The sequence below is a fragment of the Pezoporus occidentalis genome, unplaced genomic scaffold (genome assembly GCF_034315485.1).
Source record: "Pezoporus occidentalis ecotype Australia unplaced genomic scaffold, CSIRO_AGI_Poc_V1 ctg19, whole genome shotgun sequence".
Taxonomy (NCBI): domain Eukaryota; kingdom Metazoa; phylum Chordata; class Aves; order Psittaciformes; family Psittacidae; genus Pezoporus; species Pezoporus occidentalis.
In genome coordinates, this window is record NW_026913748.1 from 618,015 (window position 1) to 641,525 (window position 23,511).

A 23,511-nucleotide genomic window follows, 5' to 3' on the forward strand; every position below is an offset into this window, starting at 1 on the left:
CTTTAGAGATGTATGGGGAAGAATGGCTGGCTAACTTCGTAACTTCCAGACTTAAGTGACAATAGGTTCTGTGGTTCTCCTTGGTATAAGAACAAGCTGTCTGATGTTTACTATACTGGAAAAAAAAGAGTATGTTCCTTTTGTTGTAAAGAAAGTTTCTGAGCACATCAGGAGTTCTGCATGTGGAGCCATCACCTTTCTGCTGTGGAAATGGTCTGGACTTGGTGGTTCTTCATCCATGCATCATCTAACATTATTTTTTTTAAACAAATATCGATAGATCTGGTTGAAGTTATCAGGCTGACAGGGTCTACAGATACCAATGGCAAGTGTTTCATAGGGAGATGGGGGCCTCAAAACAGCAGTATGGCTTCTGTGGATTTCACGGTGTTCTTTGTGTTATGTATTTTATATCCAGCTTGTTTTGAGCTTATTTTGCCCATGGGTGTAAGCAGGTGCATATAGCCTCAAATGCACTATGGCTGGAAAAGTAGGCATTTGCTGTTGATGTGATGTGAATACCAGGCAGTTCCTCATACAGCGAGACACCCGAGGACCAGGGTATTGTGTAGTTGGGTGCATTGCCCGCGCCACTCCTTGAACTTGACCTTGAACTGCGTGTGACCCCTCAGCAATTGCTAACGAACTGCTGCCGGCGGTTACAGATGGGGGAAGCTGCTTTCCGTCGCCGCCACGGCAGATTCGAGAGCCGGGGATCCAGCCCTCTGTTAGCTCCATCGGGGGTCAGGGCTTTAGAAAGCCGCTTCCCGCTGTAGCCGGCCGGTCGCCTCGGGTCCCCATGGAAGTGAGGCAGCAAGCGGCGGGAGCTACAAAGCGCCCACCGCTCCCCACCGGCTGACCCCGGCGGAGCGAGGCGGTCTCGGGTCGGTGGGACGGGGCTACCTGCAGCCGCTGGGCAGGGCCCCGCCTCCGTGCGGCCCCGGGGCGGAGCCCGAGGAAGTGACTTCAGCCGGCGGCGGCGGCGGCGGAGCGCGGCTGAGTGGAGCATGGCAGCAGTGGCTGTGGTGCGGTCCCTGCTGGCGGCGGGGCGAGCGGCGCCGGGCGGGCAGCGGTGTAGGGCCCTGCCCGCCGCGGGGGCCGCTGCCTTGTGCACTGTGGCCCCGCAGCAGCAGCCGCAGCCGCCGCCTGACATGAAGAACTACTTGTGGTCGCGATACAAGGAGGCCAAGAGAGCCACCAAGGGTGAGCCGGGACGCGGGGCCCGCGGGAGCCGGTTCCTCTCCCGCTGCAGGTCGGAGTGCCGCCAGTGCTAAAGCGAGTAGATAGATGTTGGCTGTGCGGAGCGGAGGAACGGCGAGCCTTGTGGGCGCCGTTCGGCAGCAGGGAAGGGTTCAAGGAGCGAGGTGTGTGTGTGTGTGTGTGTGTGGGGCGGCGATGAAGCCGCCCCGCCTCTACCCCTGCGGGGTTCGTACCCGTGGTGAGCGTCTCTGGGTCTGTCCCGCAGAGCCCCGAGAAGCCGCCGTCTGCTCTTGGAGCCGTCGCGGGTCTGGTGGCCAAGTGCTCTCGCTCCTGCTGTCCCAGGTCGGACGGGGAGCGCGGGTAGGATCGTTGCCTCGCAGGTCTCCGGATCCCCGGAGACGTACGGCTGGAAGCGGCTGCCCCTCTTAATTCCACCGGGCTGTACCTGTTAGGAAGGGCCTCGGAGAAGAAGCCTCTCCTACAGCGTAGCTTGGGCTAGGCAGAGTGGCGGGTTATTCGAGACGTGGTGTTTAGAGAAAGGCAAGTGTAAAAAGAAAGTCGGGAAGTTGGTTGTCTGTTAGAGGGGATCTCTGCAGTAGGCTGCGCTTCCAGAAAGTGCTGAGAAGTTTTGCACGACTTTCAATTTTAATATTAGGAAGGAATTCTTCCCTGCGAGGGTGCTGAAGCACTGGCACAGTTTGCCCAGAGAAGCTGTGGCTGCCCCATCCCTGGCAGTGTTCAAGGCCAGGTTGAACAGGGCTTTCTGCAACCTGGTCTAGTGGAAGGTGTCCTTGCCTGTGCCAGGGGGGGTTGGACCTGGATGAGCTTGAAGGGTCCCTTCCAACCCACACCAGTCTGTGACCGTATTACTTTTTGTTTTACTGGTGGTTCCATTATAATACTTCCATGAAGCATTGAAGCCAGGGTGAAACACGGCTGACACATACATTACTCTGGGAAACACTGTTGTTCAGCCCAGTTAGGCATAAAGTTAAGGGCCCAATACTTGCTTAAAGGTTGCTTGCTTCAGCCCTTGGTCTGATGGAAAGAGTATTACCAAGGAGCTTGAATATGTGATCTTTAATTTAAAGATCTAAAAGACACTGTGTTCTGCAGCATCAAGTGAGAAAGCTTGTCCTATAGTGGCAGTGGATTATGTTTTAGTCTTGCATGTTTTGTCCTTAAAAAGAGAAATTACAGTATTATCCTGCACTTAAAGAGTCTTTAGTATTAACTGGGGCTTCACAGTCCTGGGTGCAAATGTAGTGTTTGCAAACATAAAATAGAGGCAGCATTTCACAAGTGAAATAAGAGATTTCAGAAGATCTAACACAAGCGTTGGAGATCTCGGAAGAATGCTGTGGTATTTGGAGGATGGGATAAGGGGCAGGAAGAAGAGAGTAAATACGTTTTATTTTGAATCTTTATTTTCCTGTTCTTGAAATTAACTTTTTCTTGTTCTAAGCCACACCCAAATAATACTTCAGAGCTGAGGCTAGAGAGTAGGGTAATGTTAAGAGGAAAATCAGTCAGTGGGTATTGGTTGGCAGAAGACGCGGCAAGTGCTTCTAGAATAATTTGGAATATTTTATTACAGCCAAAGTCACTCCATGGCTTCAAGTATGTGGCATTTCACTTAGTTACAGTGTTAAGATGACAAAGCTGTGCCGATTTTTGATGCAAGGTTTATAGCACTTGGGATGCTGTCTGCCAGCCAGGGGGTTGGAACTTGATGATCTTAAGGTCCTTTCCAACCCTAACTATTCTATGATTCTAAGTATTTTTACTGTTTTCAGTCAGGTGCTGGTCAAGGTTTTTTAATCTGAAATATCTGTATCTCTATATATAGCTATATTTTTAAAATAAATGTTAACTCACCAGGCTGTACAACTGAAAAAATAATTTATAATACAGAAATGGGTGTTGTTATTTTGGAAGTTAATTTAAAACTATGGTTATGGCTTCAAGTTAATTAGGTGATTCATGGCTCTTTTTATAGAATAAGAGTATTTGCCTTAATAGTATTGTGTCAGATTGCATTTGGTTATTTTGTTACCTCAGCTGAATGTAACATTTATCTCATGTATTACTATAAGCAGTGAGTAGAGATAGCAGGAGCTAATGTTTTGATTGAGGCTTATTTTGTTAAATCCCCTGAAATGAAAGATAGAGCTTACAATGACCACTTAAGCATGGGAAACGCCTGAGATTTTTTTTTGGTGAAAGAAACTTGGAATTAAACTCAGTCAAATTGCTGTTCTTTCTTAAAAATTAGAAGACTTGGGTGTCTGTGTCAGATAAAGTGGAACGGTTTTACACTGCAATCTGATATTGGGCGTCTGTAAAAGTTTCTTATTGTATCTGTCCATTCACTGTGTGGCAGACTAAGCCATTGCTTTATAAAATAAATGTCGTTTCCCTTTCTATGTGTTTGGCCAGAGTTTTCAAAATTGAATGCTATCAAATTTTTAACAGATCTGGAGTCTCCATGTCTACCTGCCTTGTGCAGGTAGTTTCCTCCCTCCCAGGGTGGAGCATGTTGTGTATCAGTCCTCAGAGATGAAGGTATTGACCAATTCCTTCTAAGCTTATATGTAGAAAGTAACCAAACAAAGCATGTTCCCTTTACACTCATCCTTCCAAGCACAGATGTAAACTCCCTTTTTTTCCACAATAGGGAAAGCTGGTTTATAAAGATAGTATATGGGAAAGGAAGGAAGGAAAACATGTTCATGTTTTATGGTTTCACAAGGGTAGCATTTAGCCTCCTAATGTTGCTTTTTCAAGTTTTTGAAACAAGAACAAACATCCTTCATACTGACGTTGGTATTGGTCCTAAAGTTACTTAATATTTTATGGCTCTAAGTAAGTGGTCTTAACTTCTCAGTGTACTTTTCAAACAAACATCAAGGGAAACATACCCTGAAGAATAAGAGGTTTGCACACACCACGTAGTTGTGTGTAGAGAACAGCAGAATATTTTTAGCTTCCTAATATGCTAGAAGGTTAATAAGCATAGCAATGTGTATGTAACTGTTGTTTGGAAACTATTGCAATCACACAAAGTTTATTTATTTGAGTTGACAGTGGGTACTGTGGTAACCTTGAAATGATGAAGCAAAAGGAAGTAAGTGTCAAATTGTGGTTTGGCTTCAGGGGCGGAAGCCAGACCAGATAATGAGAGGAGAAGACAAGGCTTCTATAATAGTAATAATCATGATCATCATCCAAATCCAAAGTTCATTTTCAAAAGCAGTAATAAATGTGTTAATGAAGTTAGCCAAAGATTACATATATTGAGTCTTAGGTTCTTTGATGAGATGTCAAAATACATCTTCTCTCCTACTTGAACTGTACAGGGGAAAGTGTGCTTTGACTAAAAGCTGTGGGTCACCAAGAAAAGTTAGGGACAGCACTTTCAATGGCATCATGTTGTTAAGGATTAGCTGGTTAGTGTGAATTAGTTTGATAGTTTCCATCATCATTTATCTATATTTAGAAATTGCTAATGGATTTCTGTGCATTATTTAAAACTACAGGGCTAGTCTGACTTGTTTTTTCCTTCCCCAGAGTTGGTTCCTTCAGTCATGAGTAACATGCTGAATCCAGATGCTATCTTTTCAAACAATGAAATGAGCCTGTCAGACATTGAAATTTATGGATTTGATTACGACTACACCTTGGTCTTTTATTCTAAACATCTCCACACGCTGATCTTCAATGCTGCTCGAGATCTTCTTATTAATGAGCATCGGGTAAGAAAAAATAGTGGAATAACAATGAACTGCTGAATAAAGAGTATAGAAATAATTTCTGACTGAGAGGGACATAACTCTTTTCATGCCTTAGTCCTAGCTTGGCTCCCTTATAGCACATTTTGTACAACAGCTACATATGAACCACACAAGTCCTGGTATATTCTCAGCTGCAGTTTTGAGCAGAGCACAATCTGTCAACTGTTAAGGAATATAGAGTTTTATTTGTTTTAATTTTTAATTTGGTGGTGGGTTTGTTTTTGGTGTTTTTTTTCTGATTGTCATTAATTGGAGTCACCCTAATAAATAAGAAGCTTACAAATTACCATTGCTCTGTTTTATGCATTGCTGTGAGTGCAGTGATTAAGTTCCATATGAAATAGTTTTAGCCTGACTTCTTAGGAGGTCTTTGATTGCACTGTGTGCTTTTGAGGTGCTCTGTTATGTCCCTGGCATTTCAGCTGAGTTAGCTGAAGGGGTGCATATGCAGTAATGCTGTAATCAGGCTGGATACAAGAAAGACGCAAGTAGGCGTTCAGCTCTATAGTCCTTTAAGAGGGAGCACTGCTCTGTCACCTCACCAGGCAGTGTGTTACATTGGTGACTTGTTGGCATCCAAGCAGCTTGGAGTTGGTTGTTGGGTAGTCTGGGGATGGGGAGGAGGTGGGTGCCTTGGAAGCTGAAGATAGTGCAGGGGAAAGGACGGAAGAAAATGTGGACTGAAAGAGGTAAAGGTTATTGGACTGTAGGATTTGCAGGAAAATTCTCCTGCAAAAGTATTCCACACAGTAATTTAACTAATAAACTGCTTGTGTATTTCATACAATCTAAATCTGAATGGGTGGTGTTATTCTACTTTTGGATTTGAATCTAAAGGTTAGGAGCTATATATAAACATCTATAAATATCCCTGAAAGAGCAAACAAAACTTCATGGGTGCTACAAGCATACACAACTTGATCCCTCTGAGAGCTTGGCATGTCTCGGCAGCAATTGCTGTAGGATGTGTAAATAGATTTTATTAAAGCTGTGTGGTTCTTTAAAAAAACATTACTGTGGGAGTCAAGATTAATTCTTGTAGACAGAATCTCAAACTGTGCTCTGTCTTTACTATTTGAATGCATCCAGGTAGTAATAACTTTCCAGTTTGTCTCAATTAAATTCTCTTGAGTTATAGGAAATGAAGCTGTAATTACTTTCTGAGACAGCTTAGTGGAAATATATCATGTCTTGTTGGAATTTATTGAAGGACAACAGTTTTTGTTAGTGCTGTCTCTGTAGCTTCTTACACTGTTAATGTTTTACTTGCCTTTAACATTAGAAAAACTTCTAGATAGTATTGCCGATTATGACTGTCACAGTCAGCCTAAAAGATGGCCAATTTTGGTCATGGCAGTATGAGGTAATTCATCAGAAACTGCAAAATGCAGTGTAGGAAGCAAGGAATTTTGAAGTGTATCCAAGAGAATAAACATCAATTTAATGTTAATCTCAGAAGTGGCAGCAGGTGTTGAATGAAAACTTTTGCTCTTGGGCTTATTTCTTTCCTAATGTATAGGCCTTGTGTCACCTTATCTGGACTGCTGTTTCAGTCCAGATACAAGTATTCCTATCAAGAGTAAGGCAAGCAAACAGTGCAGTTTTTTAATCTTTTTTTTTTTGTTGTTGTCTGGTTTATAAGGAAGCTTTGATTTGCGTGCTAAGGTAGGCTCAATCTTTTTCTCATGTGTGCTGGCATGTGTGCCAAAAGACAGCCCTCTAGTAGAGTAAAGTAGGAAAGTCAAGTATGCAGAAATTTGAAAGAGTCAGAACTAGATTTACTTCGTGATTGATCACATTCTGTATATGCATTCTGTATATGTTTTCCCTTGTCTCTTCTGCTTTATGTTCCCTGACCAAATCTACAAATCTTCCCAACCTGTCTGTAAGCTTTTGATGCTGTTCTTCATTCAATCAGTAGCCTTCGCTATGTTTTCTGGAAGTTGTAGTAGGGATGATAGTTCAGAAGTTAGGAGTATTTTCTTTAAGTCTAGATGCGTGTGTTTGGTCTGAGCACAGTCTACAGCAGTTGCAGAGCAGGTCCTCTTCAGAACAGATAAAAACTTTGTGGAGAAAATGAGATTTACTAGTTTTTTTTAATAAAAGTAGCTAGAGCCTCTGTTGAAGCTGTATAATCTACTTTTTTCACCAAAGGCTTGTAAATTAGCCCTGTATGTATGGAGACAGTTGTAGAGAAGGTGGAGAATGTGCCCGAGATTCATTTGTCAAGTTCTAAGATGGCTGTGCCTATGGGAGGGAAATCAGGAATTGCCTTTCACTTGGTTAATCAAAGAAATGATAGTTTTCTCAAGCCTTGTCAGAAATGACTGAAGCATTTTACCTTTTAAAAACAAATGAACAAACCCCTTAGCCCAAGGCACACACCTAACGTATTTTTTTCATGACTAACCTGTGCTTAAAGCAGGACAAAATTACAATGGGCTTGTACTGAAGAATGTTAGAAAACTCTCTAATAGGTGGTATGAGCTTCCTATGCAGTCATTCAATTCACATGCATCTCTAAGCAATCTTACAAATGCTGTTCAGGGTAAATACAGTTGGGTCACTGTGGTGGTCTCCTGATGTGACTCACCCTGATGGTGTTTGATGCCTGACTTGCTTTCAGGATCTGATCTTTGTGACACAGTATACCTTGGGAAGGTCCCTGTGGGGAAGCATGGCTTCTCCAGGTGACATCAGCTGTTGTGAATTCTCTTCTTCCTTCCTCTCCATCTGTGTTTATTTGTGGTGCGTTGTATCTTTATATAAACACCTCTGGGGGCTAAATTTCAAACCGACAATCTAAGATGAGGAGTATGGTCTGCAGTGAGGGAGTCAGAACAGATCATTGTGCTGATTTTATTTCTTGGCAATGACAAAAATGGTGTTTTTGTCTTTCCTCCTGTTAATATTGATGATGTATTGCTTTTTCTTTCAGTAAAAGTGAGTGGTAAAGTTCAGGTATCTCTGTAAATTGTGGCATGTTCTTGGGTTTGTAGCTAGAAGGTTGAGTTGGAAACTGTGTTCATATAGTCTGTTTCTTGGGGAGACTTCACAATGCAAGGTAACTCTGCATTAAATTTTAGGAATTTAAGAAAATGAAGTTTGCATGCAAAGGTGTATGTATTAAAATAACCTGTTGAACAAAAGGCTAATGCTCAAAAGTGATCTCTACAGAGGACGTGTATATCCAACTTTAGGTACTGTGCTTGACTTAGATTTAAAACAATGACTTTGCATTTTGGAAAAAAGTGTTTGACTTGTCTCACACTGAACATAGATTCCTCCAAATCTCACCAACCTATCAAAAAGCCCCTTAATGAGTAGTGAAAATGAGAGACATAGAAAATGTAGGCTTTAAAATTCTGTAGAAAAAGATTTTTAGTTGTCAGTGTTATGGATTTCAAATCAAATCATTGCTCTCTTTTCTTAGTACCCTGCAGAAATAAGAAAATATGACTATGATCCCAATTTTGCAATCAGAGGACTTCATTATGATGTGCACCGGGTATGTAAAAATAATTTTGTGACAAGTTATCTAGTGCTGAGAACCTAACCAAAGAAAATAAATAGGGCTTTTAAGTCTTCCAACTTTCCACTCTGCATTGACATGCAAGGATTTTGTTTCATATTTTTCTCTTAAGTAGAAAACGTTTTGGGTGCTTTTTTTGGTGGCAGAAGACAGGTCACTGGACAATGTTTCCTTGGTGATTTTGCAAGCCCTGGGTAAAAGCCATTGATGAAAGTATTTTGAAAGCTATAAAGGAAGTTGAAGCAAATGTGCTCAGGTGTTACTGAGACTGGTTATAGATAAAATTGCTTTGATTTTTAGAATTTCATGGCGAACAGTTGATGTGATTAAAAACTGATTTTTGTTTTTCTTCCCTGCAAGGCGTTATTAATGAAGATTGATGCTTTTCATTATATTCAGCTGGGAACAGTTTATAGGTGAGTAAATTTACTTCCTATTTATAATAAAGATGTATCTGTTTATTTTTATGAATCCCTTAGTTGCATTTATTAATGTACATCTTAGATTTGCATTGGGAACAGTGCCCTGAGAAGCACAGACATGAATTAACAGCATTAGTAGTAAGGGGGTTTCTCTGCACCTTGGGCTACACACAGATGTATGCACAAGGTTACTGGCTGATACAGTACAGCTGATGCCCCAGTTCAAAGCTGGGGAAGTTGGCAAGCTGGTTGGTCACATAGTGCTGACTCACTTTGTTTCCGGCTGTTAAATTGTGCTGAAAGACATCTAAAAATATGCTGATGACTTCTCTGCTGTTGCTTTCTATGTAAATAATGGTCACAGACTGGCTGTTAGCATGATTTTGGTGTGGTTGTATAGATATTTGAGAGGTCTTTTCTGTGTTTGCACAGAGCTTTTAAGTTTGGACCCATCAACCACATCATACTTGCAGAATGGAGCACAACTGCTTTGTGTTCGCACAGCCTGATATTTTTGAGTTTACTGAACTAAGTTAAATAGGAAATCTCTGTGCTGTGCTTTGTTACATAATACAGACATACTGTATGTGACCTTGACAGAAGAGTTTTTAGTATGGCTCAGTTTTCTGTAATGAAGCAGTACATGTTTGACTGATGTGAATGCTACACTTGGTACCAGATTTTCAAATAAACAAGAAGCCTAAGCATCTTTCTTGATATCATTGCACAAAAAGTTTTCTTCTAGGGCCAAAAGATAATGCAGCCACACAGTGATTTACTGTCGGGGCTGTATATGGTAATATGAAATTATGATAACATGCTCATTACCTCTTTTCATCTGCTAGTGAGGCAGGTAGGTAGATGATTCAGCCATAGTCATTGATCTGTTCCTCATGTGTTAGTCTGAGATGTGCTTTGGGAGTGAGGAGAGGAAGGTAAGGAAAATGAAAGAGGAAAAAAGGTGGCATGGTCCAGCATTAGGCTCATATTGTCGACATAGTAGCTACCTAGGGCTGCCAAAAGAATGTGTTCTGTATGTATCGTCAGAGTCTGAGTGAAACTTTATAACATTGATATATGCTGGTGTAGAGTAATTACTGTATGTTTCAACTGACAGAACCTGTTCCTGTGGTTTTCAAAGGAATGATTTATTCAGGCCTAGGAGGGAACCAGAGAACTCAGTGTGAAGGTCACTGATTGTAAGATTCATTTAAAAAGGCTGTCACATTATTGCATTTTTCACTGTGAACAATGCTAGTTTGCTAGGTTAAAGGCTAGGTGAAGTAATCAGAGCTACATTTATCTGTAGAGCTATGTAGCAGAAATATTCAAATTGTAATGAATGTAAATCTGTATGTATGTATGTTTGGTGGAGGGGCTTCCAGGGCACTTGCCACCTTTCTTCTCTCTCCTTGTGAGGGAATTAAATTTGGGAAGTGATGGAATCGCCGTCCCTGGAAGTGTTCAGAAACAATGTAGATGAGACCCTTAGTGACATGGTTTAGTGGTGTCTTGGCAGTTATCATTAAATGTGGAGTGACTGCCCAGGGGTAATGGTTGGTCTTCATGATCTTAAAGGTCTTTTCCAACCTAGTTGATTCTAGGAGAGTAACAGAAGAACTGTTGATAGAAGAGACAAAAGGATGGCATGTGTTGATGGTGCCTGGATCTATTGGTCATCAAGTTCTCATGACATTTACAGGCTGCTTCTCCAACCACCTGTATGGAGGTGGGGGGCGAAAAAAAAGGGCTGAAGGCTTTGAGAGATGTTGTTGGGAAGGATATTGGTATGACTGGAACCATAATGACCTAGAGGAGAAGATGAGTGGGTGGTGAGTTCTTCAGCAGTCTTGCCTTATGACTCAGAGTGGGACAGAATGAAGTAGTAGATGATCACAGTTGTTGTCAGCTCCTAGTACAAAATGCACATCCAAAGCCAGAACATGATGACCAGTCAAGAAAGGTGTTGAGATTTGTTGAGGAGCTGGTGTCCCTTGTTCTCCGTATCACCCAAAGTAATTATGGATGGACTGCTAAGCCGCACATCGTGGTTACCTGTGAGTGTGTGTAGGGGCAAGAATGAAAGCTACAGCTCACTCAGTGTTTGCTTTTGTTTAAAATAATCTTACCTTTCTCTTCTATGCCAACATGGAGCTTTGCTGTCAGTTGCTGTATATCTGTAGTTCTTACTTTTAACTGTGTGTTCTGTAAGTGCATAGGTCACTTGTATAGCAGAAGGTAGTAGGACTTGCCCAAGCACACAGCTTCATTTGTACTGAGAGGTGTAAGCAGTTCTGGTATCCCTCTGACAATGCACATCTCCAAGAGCACTAGTGGGAGTGCTGCTGTAGGTGAGCAGCTTCTAGTACATGTGCTGATGCTGTCAGTTGAACTTTGTAGTTGTACAGATGAAGTCTACTGACTGTGAACAGGCTGTGATTGTGAACAATTCTTCAAGTAATCTTAAATTTTGGGAAACTGAACTGTTCATACACTTCAGAAGGAAGTCTTATTTTTTTAAAGGTTGTGTATGTTTTTCTTTCCCTTGAGTCTTCAAGGTCATGCTGCAGAGTAATCTGGTTTAAACATTATCAGTGCTGTATGAAACAATGGCAGAGTGAGGAATTACTGTGTTAAGAAGCTGGAAGCTTTAGCTAGTACTTACAAACCCTTAAGGCATAGTTTCAATGGAGACTAATTAGCTCTTTTCCTGTAAGAAAGTAAAAAGGACTTAAAATTGGAATGCATTCTATGTGTGTCAGCCTCTTAAGAAGTTACTTGCTCTGTAAGGAAAGATGCTGTTTTAACATACAGACTAAATTGTTCCTATGACATTATTAGTATTTTAATAAGCTCCAGATCTGTTAAGCTGTCAGACTTTCATTCGGTAATTACTTCAGGGTTCTAATCTGACTTTTAAACTAAACTAAGTGTTGTTTTCCAGAGGCCTCAGTGTCGTCCCAGATGAAGAAGTCGTTGCAATGTATGATGGTTCCCATGTCCCTTTAGAACAAATGAGTGACTTTTATGGAAAGGTAAAACCACAAAATGCTCTTTAAAAATTATTTTACTTTGGGAGGGGAGGGATAGTGGTGATTGCCTTTTGTTCTTGTTCTTACTAGCAGTTATATTTTCTCAATACATGATTGGCTTACAGTACTAGATGTGAAGTTTGCCCTCTAAAATGACAAATGAATTTTCTTTTTTCCCCTTGCTGTAGTTTCTTCTTTCACTGTTCCCTTGCCCAGTCATACAGACAGTGAAGTAGAACATAACAAAATCAAGTGACTTTGCGCCGCAAATCTGATAAAGGCTGGGAAATGAACCATATCTGGTACTTTACCCTGGTTATGCACTTCTTCCCAGTGGTCAATGACTTAGTTGGTGTAGCAGCAAGTAAATAAACGTGTGGAGGAATCCCTTGCATACAAGCTGGCAGAGTTGACCTTAAGAGGATTTCACTAAAGATGAATGATAAAGCTTTTAAGTTTTAGGATTTGGCTCTGTGGGAAAAGTTGAACATTTTGCTGTTAGGTTCCTTTCCCAAATGAAGAATGGTGCTGTGTTTTCAGTAAAAACCAAGTTTATTTTATGCCTTTTACTTATGGATGTTAATTCCATGCTGACACAAAAGGCTCGTTGTGCCATGGAGTGTTTTGTTCTCGCACTTGTTCTTATTTTAAGGAGCTGAACTTAGAATTCCCAAATCTGGTCTCTGCAGCAGTTCTGAATATTGCCTTGGCATTCCTTATGGAGTGCCTTGGTCTCTGCAGGTCTATGCTTTCTTTGATAGTGACAGGACAAGAGGCCATGGGCACAAACTGAAACACAGGACGTTTCCTCTGAACATCAGGAACCACTTCCTTTACTGTGAGAGTGACTGAGTGCTGGCATAGGTTGCCCAGGAAGGTTGTGGAGTCTCCATCCCTGGAGATTCAGAAGCCGTCTGGACAAGATCCTCAGCAATTGGTTCTAGGTTGTCCTGTTTGAGAAGGGAGGTTGAACAAGATAGCCTCCAGAGGTTTCTTGCAACCTCAGCCGTTATGTTTCTGTTATCTTGACCAGTGTGCTGTCTTGGGCAGGTTGCTTTACCTGTCCTCTTCTTGAGAAGTATTTAGTTGTATTTGCTCTTGTATGATATTCTCTGTTTTTATGAGACAGCTATACTTACAGCTTTTGCAGACTAGAAATGTTTTCTTTTGTTGCCTCATTATTGTAGATTCTTACAAGTTTTTATCATCTCTTTTCAAGGATGTAAATTGTTTTGTAGTCCTAATCAGTATTCCCCTCATTAAAAAGAAAAAAAGAAGATAACAAAACCTCCAACCCATCACAGTACCCAGTGCATCTTATTTTTAGAAATGCAGACTTGCAGTGAAGGTCTCAAAGTCCTTCTCTTGACTTTTAGCTAAGGATTGTCTTTTATATGTTTATGAATTAAAATATTGCTCTTAAGAGTAATGCATCATGATTAATGCTTAAAATAAAGCCAACACTTTTGTTGCAGTTATTTTATATAAAAAAAAAATCTGTTAGTTCAAAAAGCATCTAAAGCAATGAGAACAGTTATGGCAAAAGCTGAGTATCTGCAACTAAGCTCAAGTGGCTCTACTGAATGAATGGAAGTGTTCTGAGAAACACCTGTGTTTTCTTCTGTTTTCTTCCCACCTGTATAGAGCTCACAAGGAAATACAATGAAGCAATTCATGGATATATTTTCCCTGCCAGAAATGACACTCCTTTCTTGTGTGAATGAATACTTTCTGAAAAACAACATAGACTATGAGCCCGTTCATCTGTACAAAGATGTCAAGGTACTAGCTTTGAAGATTTACGTAAACCTCTGCATTTGTGCATCTTCTCCCTGAGCTCTTCAGGAAGCTTCTAAGTGTTGTGTCTGCTCCAGTGAAATACCTCAACTTTATGTGTTGTGTAGAGTAATTATTGCTATGCAACCATGAAAACATAAGTGAAATGTTTCTTTTCCAAGGTCCACCTTCAGAATAATTTGAAATTTGTTTTAATTCCGATGTTGCTCTTTTTATAGGTTTGAGGGGTGGATGGGGGAAAGTGAAGAAGCTTTTGTATGTCAATAAAGCTTCTTTTGATTGTTATTAAATGCATACTTTTCTCACTAGGAGGAGTTGTAAGAGGCTACAGGGAATTCCAGTTCAGAGCTTTCAGTTCAGCTTCTGTATCTTCATTAGTATACCATCATTTGCTGTCTTTTTCTTTTGGCGTATCTATTTTGTGTGTTTTCCTCCTCCAAAAAAAATGTAGTAAGAATGACTAAAGTAATTTGACCGCCTTGATTTCTCAGGATGTATCCCATAGAGGAGATAATTTTGTGTCGTAGCTGTTTAAGAACAGGAGGTTATGCCCAAGTTGATGGTATTTGCCTGCACAGGGTTTCCATACAGGAAACTTTCGACCTCCAGAGTAATTTTCCCTTCTGGCTATGGTTACATAGAGTCAGAAGGCTATTTCTTGTGGTTTCTGCTGAACTGTTGGTAGAAACTTCTGTACTGCTCAGCATTACCAGCATTTTGTAAGCCCTATAGTGGCATTTTTTTTAGGTTTTTTAGGACATGCCCCATAAGTACCAAAATGGCAGCATCACTGTCCTAAACAAAGCTGGTATGGAGCTGATTCAGGAGAGGTGCCAAATGAGTACTTTGCTTAAGCATTTAGCTTCTTTCATCCGTTCATAAATTTATTTTTCAAATAACCAGGGCATTTGTGAGTGATCATAATCTAAAATCTGACCTAAAGCTTTTGGGTTTTTTGCAAGAGGAAAGGAATGTGTTCTGCTCCAAAGGTCATTGGAAATCTGTGACGACTCTGCTTCTGCAAAGGGCTTTCACCCCACTTCACCCTTGTGAGCACCCTTTCATAGTTTTTGTGTAAAACAGCCCCTGTACTATACAGTTTCATACTTTCCAAAATTGCGAGGTTAGTTTCTTGGAGGATAGGCTTACTCTTTGTCTGGTGGTGACGTATGTATCATGAAAATCACGTGGCATTTCTGTGAAGTTGAAAGTGTAATTCAGAGAAATCAGTTGTTTTACAAACAAATTACTACTGCTATGCAGTGAGCACTGGATTTTATACTTGAAAAGGTTTTTCAGTTCTGTGGTGCTCTGTTGCTTTTCCTGACAGGATTCAATCAGGGATGTCCACATCAAAGGAATAATGTACAGAGCAATTGAAGCAGATATTGGTAAGTACTAGTGAGATCATCTATCAAGCCTTTTTTCACTGGTAGTAAAATCGTATTTCTGGCTTCCTTATTTAAGATTACAAGTTCTAAATTTTAAAGCTTGAAAGAGTTATTTGGCTTGTTTAAAGTGCCTTTGTTAAGTGTAACCTCATCATTCTGAAACTTTGGTTGAATGCAGAGAAAATTCTTGTGGAAAAACTTTTTCAGTTAATACTGTATTTTCCTCAATCCTCTCAGAGAAATACATCTGCTATGCTGAACAAACTCGTGCAGTGTTAGCAAAGCTTGCTGATCATGGCAAGAAGATGTTTCTCATCACAAACAGTCCCAGCAGCTTTGTGTAAGTGAACAGTTGTTTGCTGTATGCATTCCTAAGGGCTGGGGAGGATGAGGTTCTTGATTGTAATTCATTATATTGCACAGATAATTGCACTTCTGTTATGCTTCACTGTTAATATCCCTTTGTACTTTTTAGGGACAAAGGCATGAAGTTCATAGTTGGCAAGGATTGGAGGGATCTCTTTGATGTGGTCATTGTACAAGCTGATAAGCCGAACTTTTTCAATGATAAACGAAGGTTAGTATTTAGTCAGTAAAAATTATTCAAGTCGTTTATTCCATATGAGGCTATGGAGCATGTTACAAAATATTTCAATTTGGGTATCAATGTAAAATGAAATCATACTTGATGAAGTCCTATGTAAGGTCATTACAGAATGCAGTAACACCTAATTCTGAAGTCCAAATATTTGCCTGAGAAAGTTCCAGCAGGTATTACAGGCCTTCTGGACTGAGTTAGGGTCACAGAAGCAGTTTCTAGCATCTTAGCTTGTAAGTTGGTGAAGCGTGTTCCTTTCTTAATAAACCTGAGAATTTTTGGTGCCTTTCAGAATTGACCCTTATCTGGAAATGTCTTTCATTGCTTCTGGGTTTTTTTTAGTCACACATAATACTTAAAGGGCAGAGTAGCTGACAGACTGGAGTATTTGGACTAGTTGCTTAACTAGCTAAACACATTTGTAATGCATATGCACTACTCTTACACTTGAAAAAGACCCATTCCTGTATGTGTACTTGTGATTTGAAAGCAAGACAGAGGGAGGTGGAATTTTCTGCCCCCCCCCCCTTTATTTTTCTTCCTTTTTTTTTTTTTTTTTTTTCCCCATGTTTTTTTTCTTTTTTTTTTTTTTCCTTTTCCTTTGATTTTAAAGGGAACTTTGCTGTACATCTTGCCTCCGGTCCTCTGCCCCCTTCTTTAGTTTTTTGGTTGTCCAGAATGAGGCACTGGGCAAAACTTTTACACATCTTCACTTTTTTGGTGTTATCTCCTTAATGGCAGATAATTCACACTGTTTATTCTCATCTGTCTGGGACACCTGCCTTAGTTTTCAACAGCTGTTCTCAAACTCCATTATAAAAGTCATAGGTAGACTGGGTAGATACACTGCATTTCACTGGCTAAAGTGGAAGTGTCGCAGCTTTGCTTTTTGTCTCTGTTACAAAATGGTTAGATGCTAAAGAGCATATTTTCCTTTTGAAACATCAATATTTTTTATTTAAAAATTTTAATCCCCTTTAAAAAGTGGCAGAATTTCTACAGCAATATAACGATTGCATATAATTCTATTCTAGACCGTTTCGAAAGGTGAATGAAAGAGGAGTATTGCTCTGGGACAGAATTCACAAGCTGCAGAAAGGTCAGATTTACAAACAGGTATGATTTCAATAAACTTTTTTTCAATTCAAATTTAATACCTATTTTCTAGAATCCCAAGCTTCTTTAGCTAAAAATGCATCTGAAAAGTAGATAAGCTTTTTAACAGAGTTATTTTAATAATTGAAGTGGTACGAATTTATCATTGGTATTGTATATCTGCAGTTGCCTTGCCTCTTGAAGTATTACTGAAACTGCTTGTAAAATTTGGAATTCATACTAGATAAAGTGAGGATAAGATTCTTGATATGAAAATATATTTAGGGGTGTACTAAATTCTTTTTTTGGCCTGTGAAGGTGCAAGTGGCATGCTGCTGCGATGTTCCTGTCATTGTTTCTGCAGGGTAACTTGTACGAATTTCTGAAGCTTACTGGCTGGAGGGGCTCTAAAGTTCTCTACTTTGGTGATCACATTTACAGTGACTTGGCAGTAAGTAGTTTACTTTCACAAAATAGGATAAAAGACAAGGTTTTTTTGTTAGTTTTCCCCTCTTCCTCCCAGTTCTTCAATATAACACGCTTTAATTTGAGATTTCTAAATACACCAAGATTTGTGTTTGTAGTTAAGCCATATCGCTTTTCTTGCAGCGAAGAAAATTGGTGCTGACCATATTTTCCACCTGACTTGCAGCATTTAACTTATTTCCAAACTGTGCTTAGGAATGTGTGAGTTTGTATTCCTGATCCAGATACTGATTGTGTCAGATGTAATGGAGAGTAAACACAGATATCCAAATGTACAGGCTATGGCTGATTTGGATGACATTTACTACCAAGTGTAATATGAGCTGAATGAACTTCTGTTTTCAATGCAGGAGGCAATCTTCCTGTCACAATCATAAGCTTTCGTCCTGGGAATTTCTTGTGGTTTGTAGCCCCACTATGCAGGCATTTTCTTACTACCTAATGAGCAAGTATATTGTTAACTGTTACCTTAGAATAAGCAACCACCGCTTAACGCTTTTGTAGTTGATGGTATATGAATGCCTGGATGTGACTTAGCACTGCCAAGCTGCAGTAACAAGTTTCAACAGCAGCAGATGTTAACATTTTTGTTCCAGTCTGCTTTTAGAAAGAGTAGTAGTTTTAGGTGCTTCAGAAGGCTGTGAGCCAAACAAAGGAGGGTGCAGCTCTGTCCTTGTCTGGTATACTGGAGGAAAGAGCACAGGTGGCAGCTGCCTTGTCCTATATTTGTCAGGTGGAACTTGAATAACTGATAGGTCCTGATAGGACCCTTCGTCAGATGAATATTTCTGTAAATACCGCAAACCCAACACATGATTTCCTCCAGATGATTCGGACAGCAGTAGAGGTTTCATCTACAAGAACGAGGAATTTCCTACTGTTTATTCTAAACCTAATGAATTTGTGTTTGTTCACAGGTGCTCATATGTTTTCTGCCTCTCTCTTTAAAACTGTGGCTTTTGAAGCTTACTCTGAAATTAAGTTCTGTTTTCTATTGGCACAGTTAAGTCCCACTGTTTAATATTTCTGCTTATAGATAAGAAGCAATTAAATTAGTGCCCCTTTGGGATAAACAATGGTCAAATTCTTTTTCTTTTTTTTAAATATTTTTATTATGTATTTCTTATTAAGACTAATACTTGTATTTTGTAATTCTTGGTAAATAGGATTTGACCCTGAAGCATGGCTGGCGCACTGGTGCGATTATCCCAGAGTTACGATCAGAGATTAAGATCATGAACACAGAGAAGTACATTCAAACCATGACCTGGCTTCAAACCTTGACAGGATTACTGGAACACATGCAGGTTTGTTCTCTGTGTGTATAATCGGCTCTGTGTAGCAGAAGGGATACAGCCAAGTTTCTAAATGCTAGACATTGACGTTGCAAATGCTTTCTGTCTCATTAAAGTTCACCAGTTTGACTGTAGATAAATAAATGCAATTATTTGTGTGGCTAGTTTAATAAAAATTTTGTGAAAATCTTGTCTCCTTCCTACACTGTTCAGCCTCGATTTATTCCTGCTTTCATTGTTTAAAATGCATGCGGATAACTTCTGTATACTGATCTCTGAAGCATTGCTCTTGTTCTGTTAGCTGATAATGGTTTAGTAACGGAAAGCCTCATTTATGAGGGCATCCTTAGTTACTTGTTACCCGTACTTTACATTCCAGGTTCACCGTGATCCTGATTCGCAAATGATTTTAGAAGAATGGAAGAAGGAAAGAAAGGAAATGAGGTAAGATGCTAGAGATGAAGAATTTCTAATATGCTTCATGGTAGCCAGGTGTTCTATGTGATGTCCTCCAAATGTCTCCTCATAATTTTTCTCCATCACTTATTTTATATTATTTGGTAGTTATAGACCTTCTAAAATAATCTGTGTAAAGCAATATTCTGCCTGTCTCTTCTGCAGCTCTTCTCCCTTCTGACCCTTTGTACATACAAACCACTTTTTCATGTGTTCCCCTTCTTTAGAACAGGCATTAGTTTTTTGAATGAAAGGGTAACATCATATCAAATACTTTTCTTTCTCCTGTCCTGTGTTAATCTGCCCCTGTTGCTACTGATTACTCAGTTTTACTTCTGCATGATATAAGTCTTGATGCAGAAATGCATATTTGTGTCACTTCAGGTTTTTTTAGATAATTTCTTCAGATTACATACAATACATATTAAAGTATGCAGAAACTGGGCTCTGCACTAGGTTGGATATAGCAGTGGACTCATCACAAACATAGGTAATAGGGCTAAAACTCCAAAAAGTCTACTGTTGTGAAGGAGTAATCGCTAAATGCTGAGCGTGGGAAGTGAATAGCTGGCAAGGCCAGCAGCCGTACTACCAGCAGCCTTCTCCAGAAATGTGAAAGTAAATGAAATGGGAATTACACTTGGCAGTGACTAATAACAGAAGTTAATTCCAAGATGTGCTTAAGCTTTTTGTGTACATTAAGCCAAATCATTGCAATTTTTTTTCTTTTTTAAAGTCTTATCTTTGGGACAAATGGATGCCATTAGGATTTAGATGAAGGCAAAAGTTGTCTTTCATTATCTCTGGGATAAGGATAGCTCGAGACACCGTGTTTCTGAAGTCAGAAGCAATTTATCACTGGTTTTAGTGGGCAAAGTGTGAAGCTCTTCTGTTCACTATTGTGATTGCTAGATCTAGGCTACATATATGCAAGAGGTGCAAAAATGACGTTGCATTTAAGTGTGTTGGAGTGTAATAGCAAGACAATAATGCAGAGAACAGATTGTAGGAACTGCTTGTTTCAGGTTCTGGGTACTAGCTGGTAAGGAGATGTGTGCAGGTATCTTCATTCTTTTTGGGTGTTGTTTTTTTTTTTTTTGTGACAGGGAGATGAACAGGAATTTCTTCAATGCACAGTTTGGAAGCTTATTCAGAACTGATGAGAATCCAACTTATTTCCTAAGACGTCTCTCTAGATTTGCGGATATCTACATGGCATCGCTGAGTTGTCTCTTGAACTATGAGCCCGATTACACGTTTTATCCAAGAAGGACTCCACTGCAGCATGAACTTCCTGGCTGGTCAGACCAGCTGTACACTGGTACATTCAGAATACCTTTCCTACCGGAGACAGTTCAGATCAAATAAGCATTCAGCAGCCTGTTTTTAAATTAAAATGGGCAAATACATACAAATTTTTTTGAATGTACATGTATTTTATTTAAGTCACTTAAATGCGTTATCTTGATCTGGAGGTAATTCATGCTTGTTCTCATAAGTGTAATACCTGTTTTCTCCGCTTTTGCTTGGAGATCTATAAACTCATCTTACGTACAGAAGAAACGATGGACTGCCAAAACTGTAGTGGGCTGGGAGGCAGGGCACATTTGAGGGGAAGGACTGGTAGTGACCTGGGGTGGTTGATTTTGTTTGTTCATTGGAAATTTTGATCTGAAGCCTTGTGGTTTACAAACAAATACCTGTACTCTGTTCTGGCCCTATTCAGCCCTCCAGCTGCAGCCTGTAATGGATCTCGGCATTGAAAAGCTTAAATGCAGTATTAGTAATTCAGTGCTACAAAGTTAATAGCCAGTTTATGGTGAGGCTGAGGAGGGATGATGTATGCATTTTAACTTCCCTTGCTGCCATAGCTAGAGTCTTACCTGTAACTGAACTAACTACTGTGGTGTTGGTGTGGCTCTGCTGCATTGCAGTGGTTACATTACTCACGGCTCAGGCTGAGGGGCTTTTTCTCCTGTCTGTGCAGTTTCTGTTCTTGTAATGGCTGTGGTTGGCTGTAGGTGGACCTCAGCCTAAAACTGAAAGTGACAGTAACTTGGGCTGTTTCAGCTTCCTTTTGTTAACTTTTCTTTCCTTTTGTTAAATTTTATTTTTTTTTTAAATTTGAAAAGACTTTAAATATTCACTCTCTAATACTAAAGCCATTTCAAGAGGTCTGGCGTTTTGCATTTCATAATGGAGACCTCTGTCAGGCTTAAGATTGAACTTAAATGCTGCTTTTTAAAATTTTAAGTGTCTTACAGCGGTATGCAATGTGGTTTTGCTGTTCCCTAGGAGAGAATGTATTTCATATAGCCTTCATTAATGGACTGTTACAGTCAAAAGTAAGCACGCACAATGAGTAAAAAGACAAAATAAGAAATGAGAGAATGAAACCCAGAGCTTTCTGATGCCCTTTTTTTAGCTCAAACCCTGAAAGCTGAATTGTGGGTGGTGGACAGTTTGCATTGAGCAAAATAATTTTGACGGTGCAGTTTTTATTGAATTACTGAAATTGCAGGTAATGTGTGAGCACAAACTCTGGGTACAATATATGTTCCAAAGATTTGAGCTGAAAAATGTCTATTTTGCACAAGGAAAACGTCTGTTGATGTATTTCCTCAAACAGGCACTTTACGGAACTGCTACGTAGTTGTTTTTAAATGAGGATACTTTCCTTTCTCTGCATCCAGAGGATTTTTTGTTCTTTAACTGGTGCTTCCCACCCCAGCCATTTTAGAAGGCAGAATATGATTAATATTTTTTCAAACTGTAGGTACTAAAGGCTCTGTTTTTAAAAACATAAAATATATAGCATTTGGTATTCTTCACTTCATTTTGGGATATCATTTGCTTCTTACCATGATTGTCAGGTGGAGAAACTTTTGGTGACCAAAAGTTTTCTTGTTTGTTTTATTTTCTTTTTAACCTCTCTGTATCATGTGTGGAATTTCTTGTGCAGTACCTCCCATATTTTTGAAAGCATATTTGCAAAGTAATGAATGTATTCTAATCTAGCCTGCACAACTTCATATGTAGTTTTCCTGTATTCTTGAAATCAGTCTGAAGTCCTCAGAGGTTGTTACAGATTTTATGTTCCTGGTTTTCTTGTGTTCCTGCTTCAGACTTGATGTGCAGCCCCCCTGAAGTGTGTGTATTTGAACAGGTGAATATATTCAAAATGAGTAAGTTCATCTGACTGTTCTGCTGGAAGAAAAAGGTAAAGTTTTTCAGGAAGTTAGTTTGGCTTTATTGGGTCACTTGTTGGTGGGGCTGTGCAAGAAATATTCAGCATAACTTGATAAAGAAATGTGGGGCTGGAAACACCCCTGATTTGCCTTCAGTTCTTTATCCTGATGCTCAGCTAGAACTGAACTTGGTGTTACGTGTGTGTAGCACCTCTCAGGCTCCAGAGATTTCAATGCACTGTTTAAAAAACCCCCAATCACAACCCCAAACCACTGTACATTCTCCATCTTACTACCAGCAAATAATAATCTTCTGTTACTCAGTTCTGCATTACTGCATTTGATAATGTTTTGTTGGTTATAGCTCTGTGATTATTCTTTTAAAGCTGGCTAGGAGTCAGTTTGCCTGATTTTTCTGTGTTAAGCAGGAACAGTTTAATTGGGTTGGATGAGGTTATCCACGTAACACATGGCAGGGGGGTTGGAACTAGATGTTCTTAAGGTCCTTTCCAAACCTAATTATTCTATGATTCTATAAGATGATTTTCTCTTCTTCTTCCTTTCTCTTAGCTTACAAATCAACCTTCTGTACAAAGCTATATTACAACAGCCAGCTGAAGTAAAATCTTGTTTATATTGCATGACTTCTTGAAATAAACAACACTGCATGAAAAGAAAAAAGATTGTGGGAGAGTTACGTTCCTTTAAAGCAACCCAACTATAGATAATTTAAGTGAGAATTTTAAAATGTATTATTTATTTTTCAGTACTAGAATGCTCTTTAACTTTTGAAAATGTCTTTCATTTTTGTAATGATTTCACTTTGTCACCTTCTGCATTACTTATTTTAATCTTGTTATGTTACTGACTTCAAAGAGGTTTTTGAACATGTTTATCTTTGTTTTGGGGGAATAGTTCATTTGAACACCAAAGCAAGAAGAAGTTTTCATTCTAGTCTTTCAAAAACATAGAGGAGAATAATCTGTCAGTCAAAGAAGAGTTTAATGAACTGTGGAACTTTTTTTTTGTGATAAAAATATTTAATGATTATTACAAAAATAAATGCTTGGACTTTATCTTATGATCCTTACGAGCCTTGCCTTAATGTTTTGGGTGACTGGGGAGAAGGAAAGAACATGACAAAACTCTATGGGGAAAACTACCCTAAATATATATATGTGTGTGTGTGTGTGTGTGTGTTTAAGTGTGTTATGTGTTGTGAATT

The 23,511-nt window shown here is 39.6% G+C and overlaps 1 protein-coding gene across 1 annotated transcript; it reads left to right on the forward strand.

Annotated features, from left to right (window-relative positions):
• The first annotated feature begins 985 nt into the window (after positions 1-985).
• NT5DC3 (5'-nucleotidase domain containing 3) lies at positions 986-23,367 on the forward strand. The gene is made up of 14 exons (XM_062616350.1): positions 986-1,203; positions 4,771-4,955; positions 8,428-8,502; positions 8,887-8,942; positions 11,893-11,983; positions 13,625-13,762; positions 15,108-15,168; positions 15,406-15,508; positions 15,644-15,745; positions 16,801-16,882; positions 17,226-17,312; positions 18,514-18,654; positions 19,022-19,086; positions 20,205-23,367. The coding sequence occupies exons 1-14, from the start codon at positions 1,008-1,010 to the stop codon at positions 20,464-20,466; spliced, it is 1,644 nt and encodes a 547-aa protein (XP_062472334.1). The 5' UTR covers positions 986-1,007; the 3' UTR covers positions 20,467-23,367.
• Positions 23,368-23,511: the final 144 nt, after the last annotated feature.

Bases quoted from the DNA above. Each gene is read 5' to 3' on its own strand.
- NT5DC3 (XM_062616350.1), top strand. From the start codon at position 1,008: ATGGCAGCAGTGGCTGTGGTGCGGTCCCTGCTGGCGGCGGGGCGAGCG. The intron at 4,956-8,427 runs GTAAGAAAAAAT...CTCTTTTCTTAG, and splicing joins TTCTTATTAATGAGCATCGG to TACCCTGCAGAAATAAGAAA. The intron at 11,984-13,624 runs GTAAAACCACAA...CCACCTGTATAG, and splicing joins TGAGTGACTTTTATGGAAAG to AGCTCACAAGGAAATACAAT.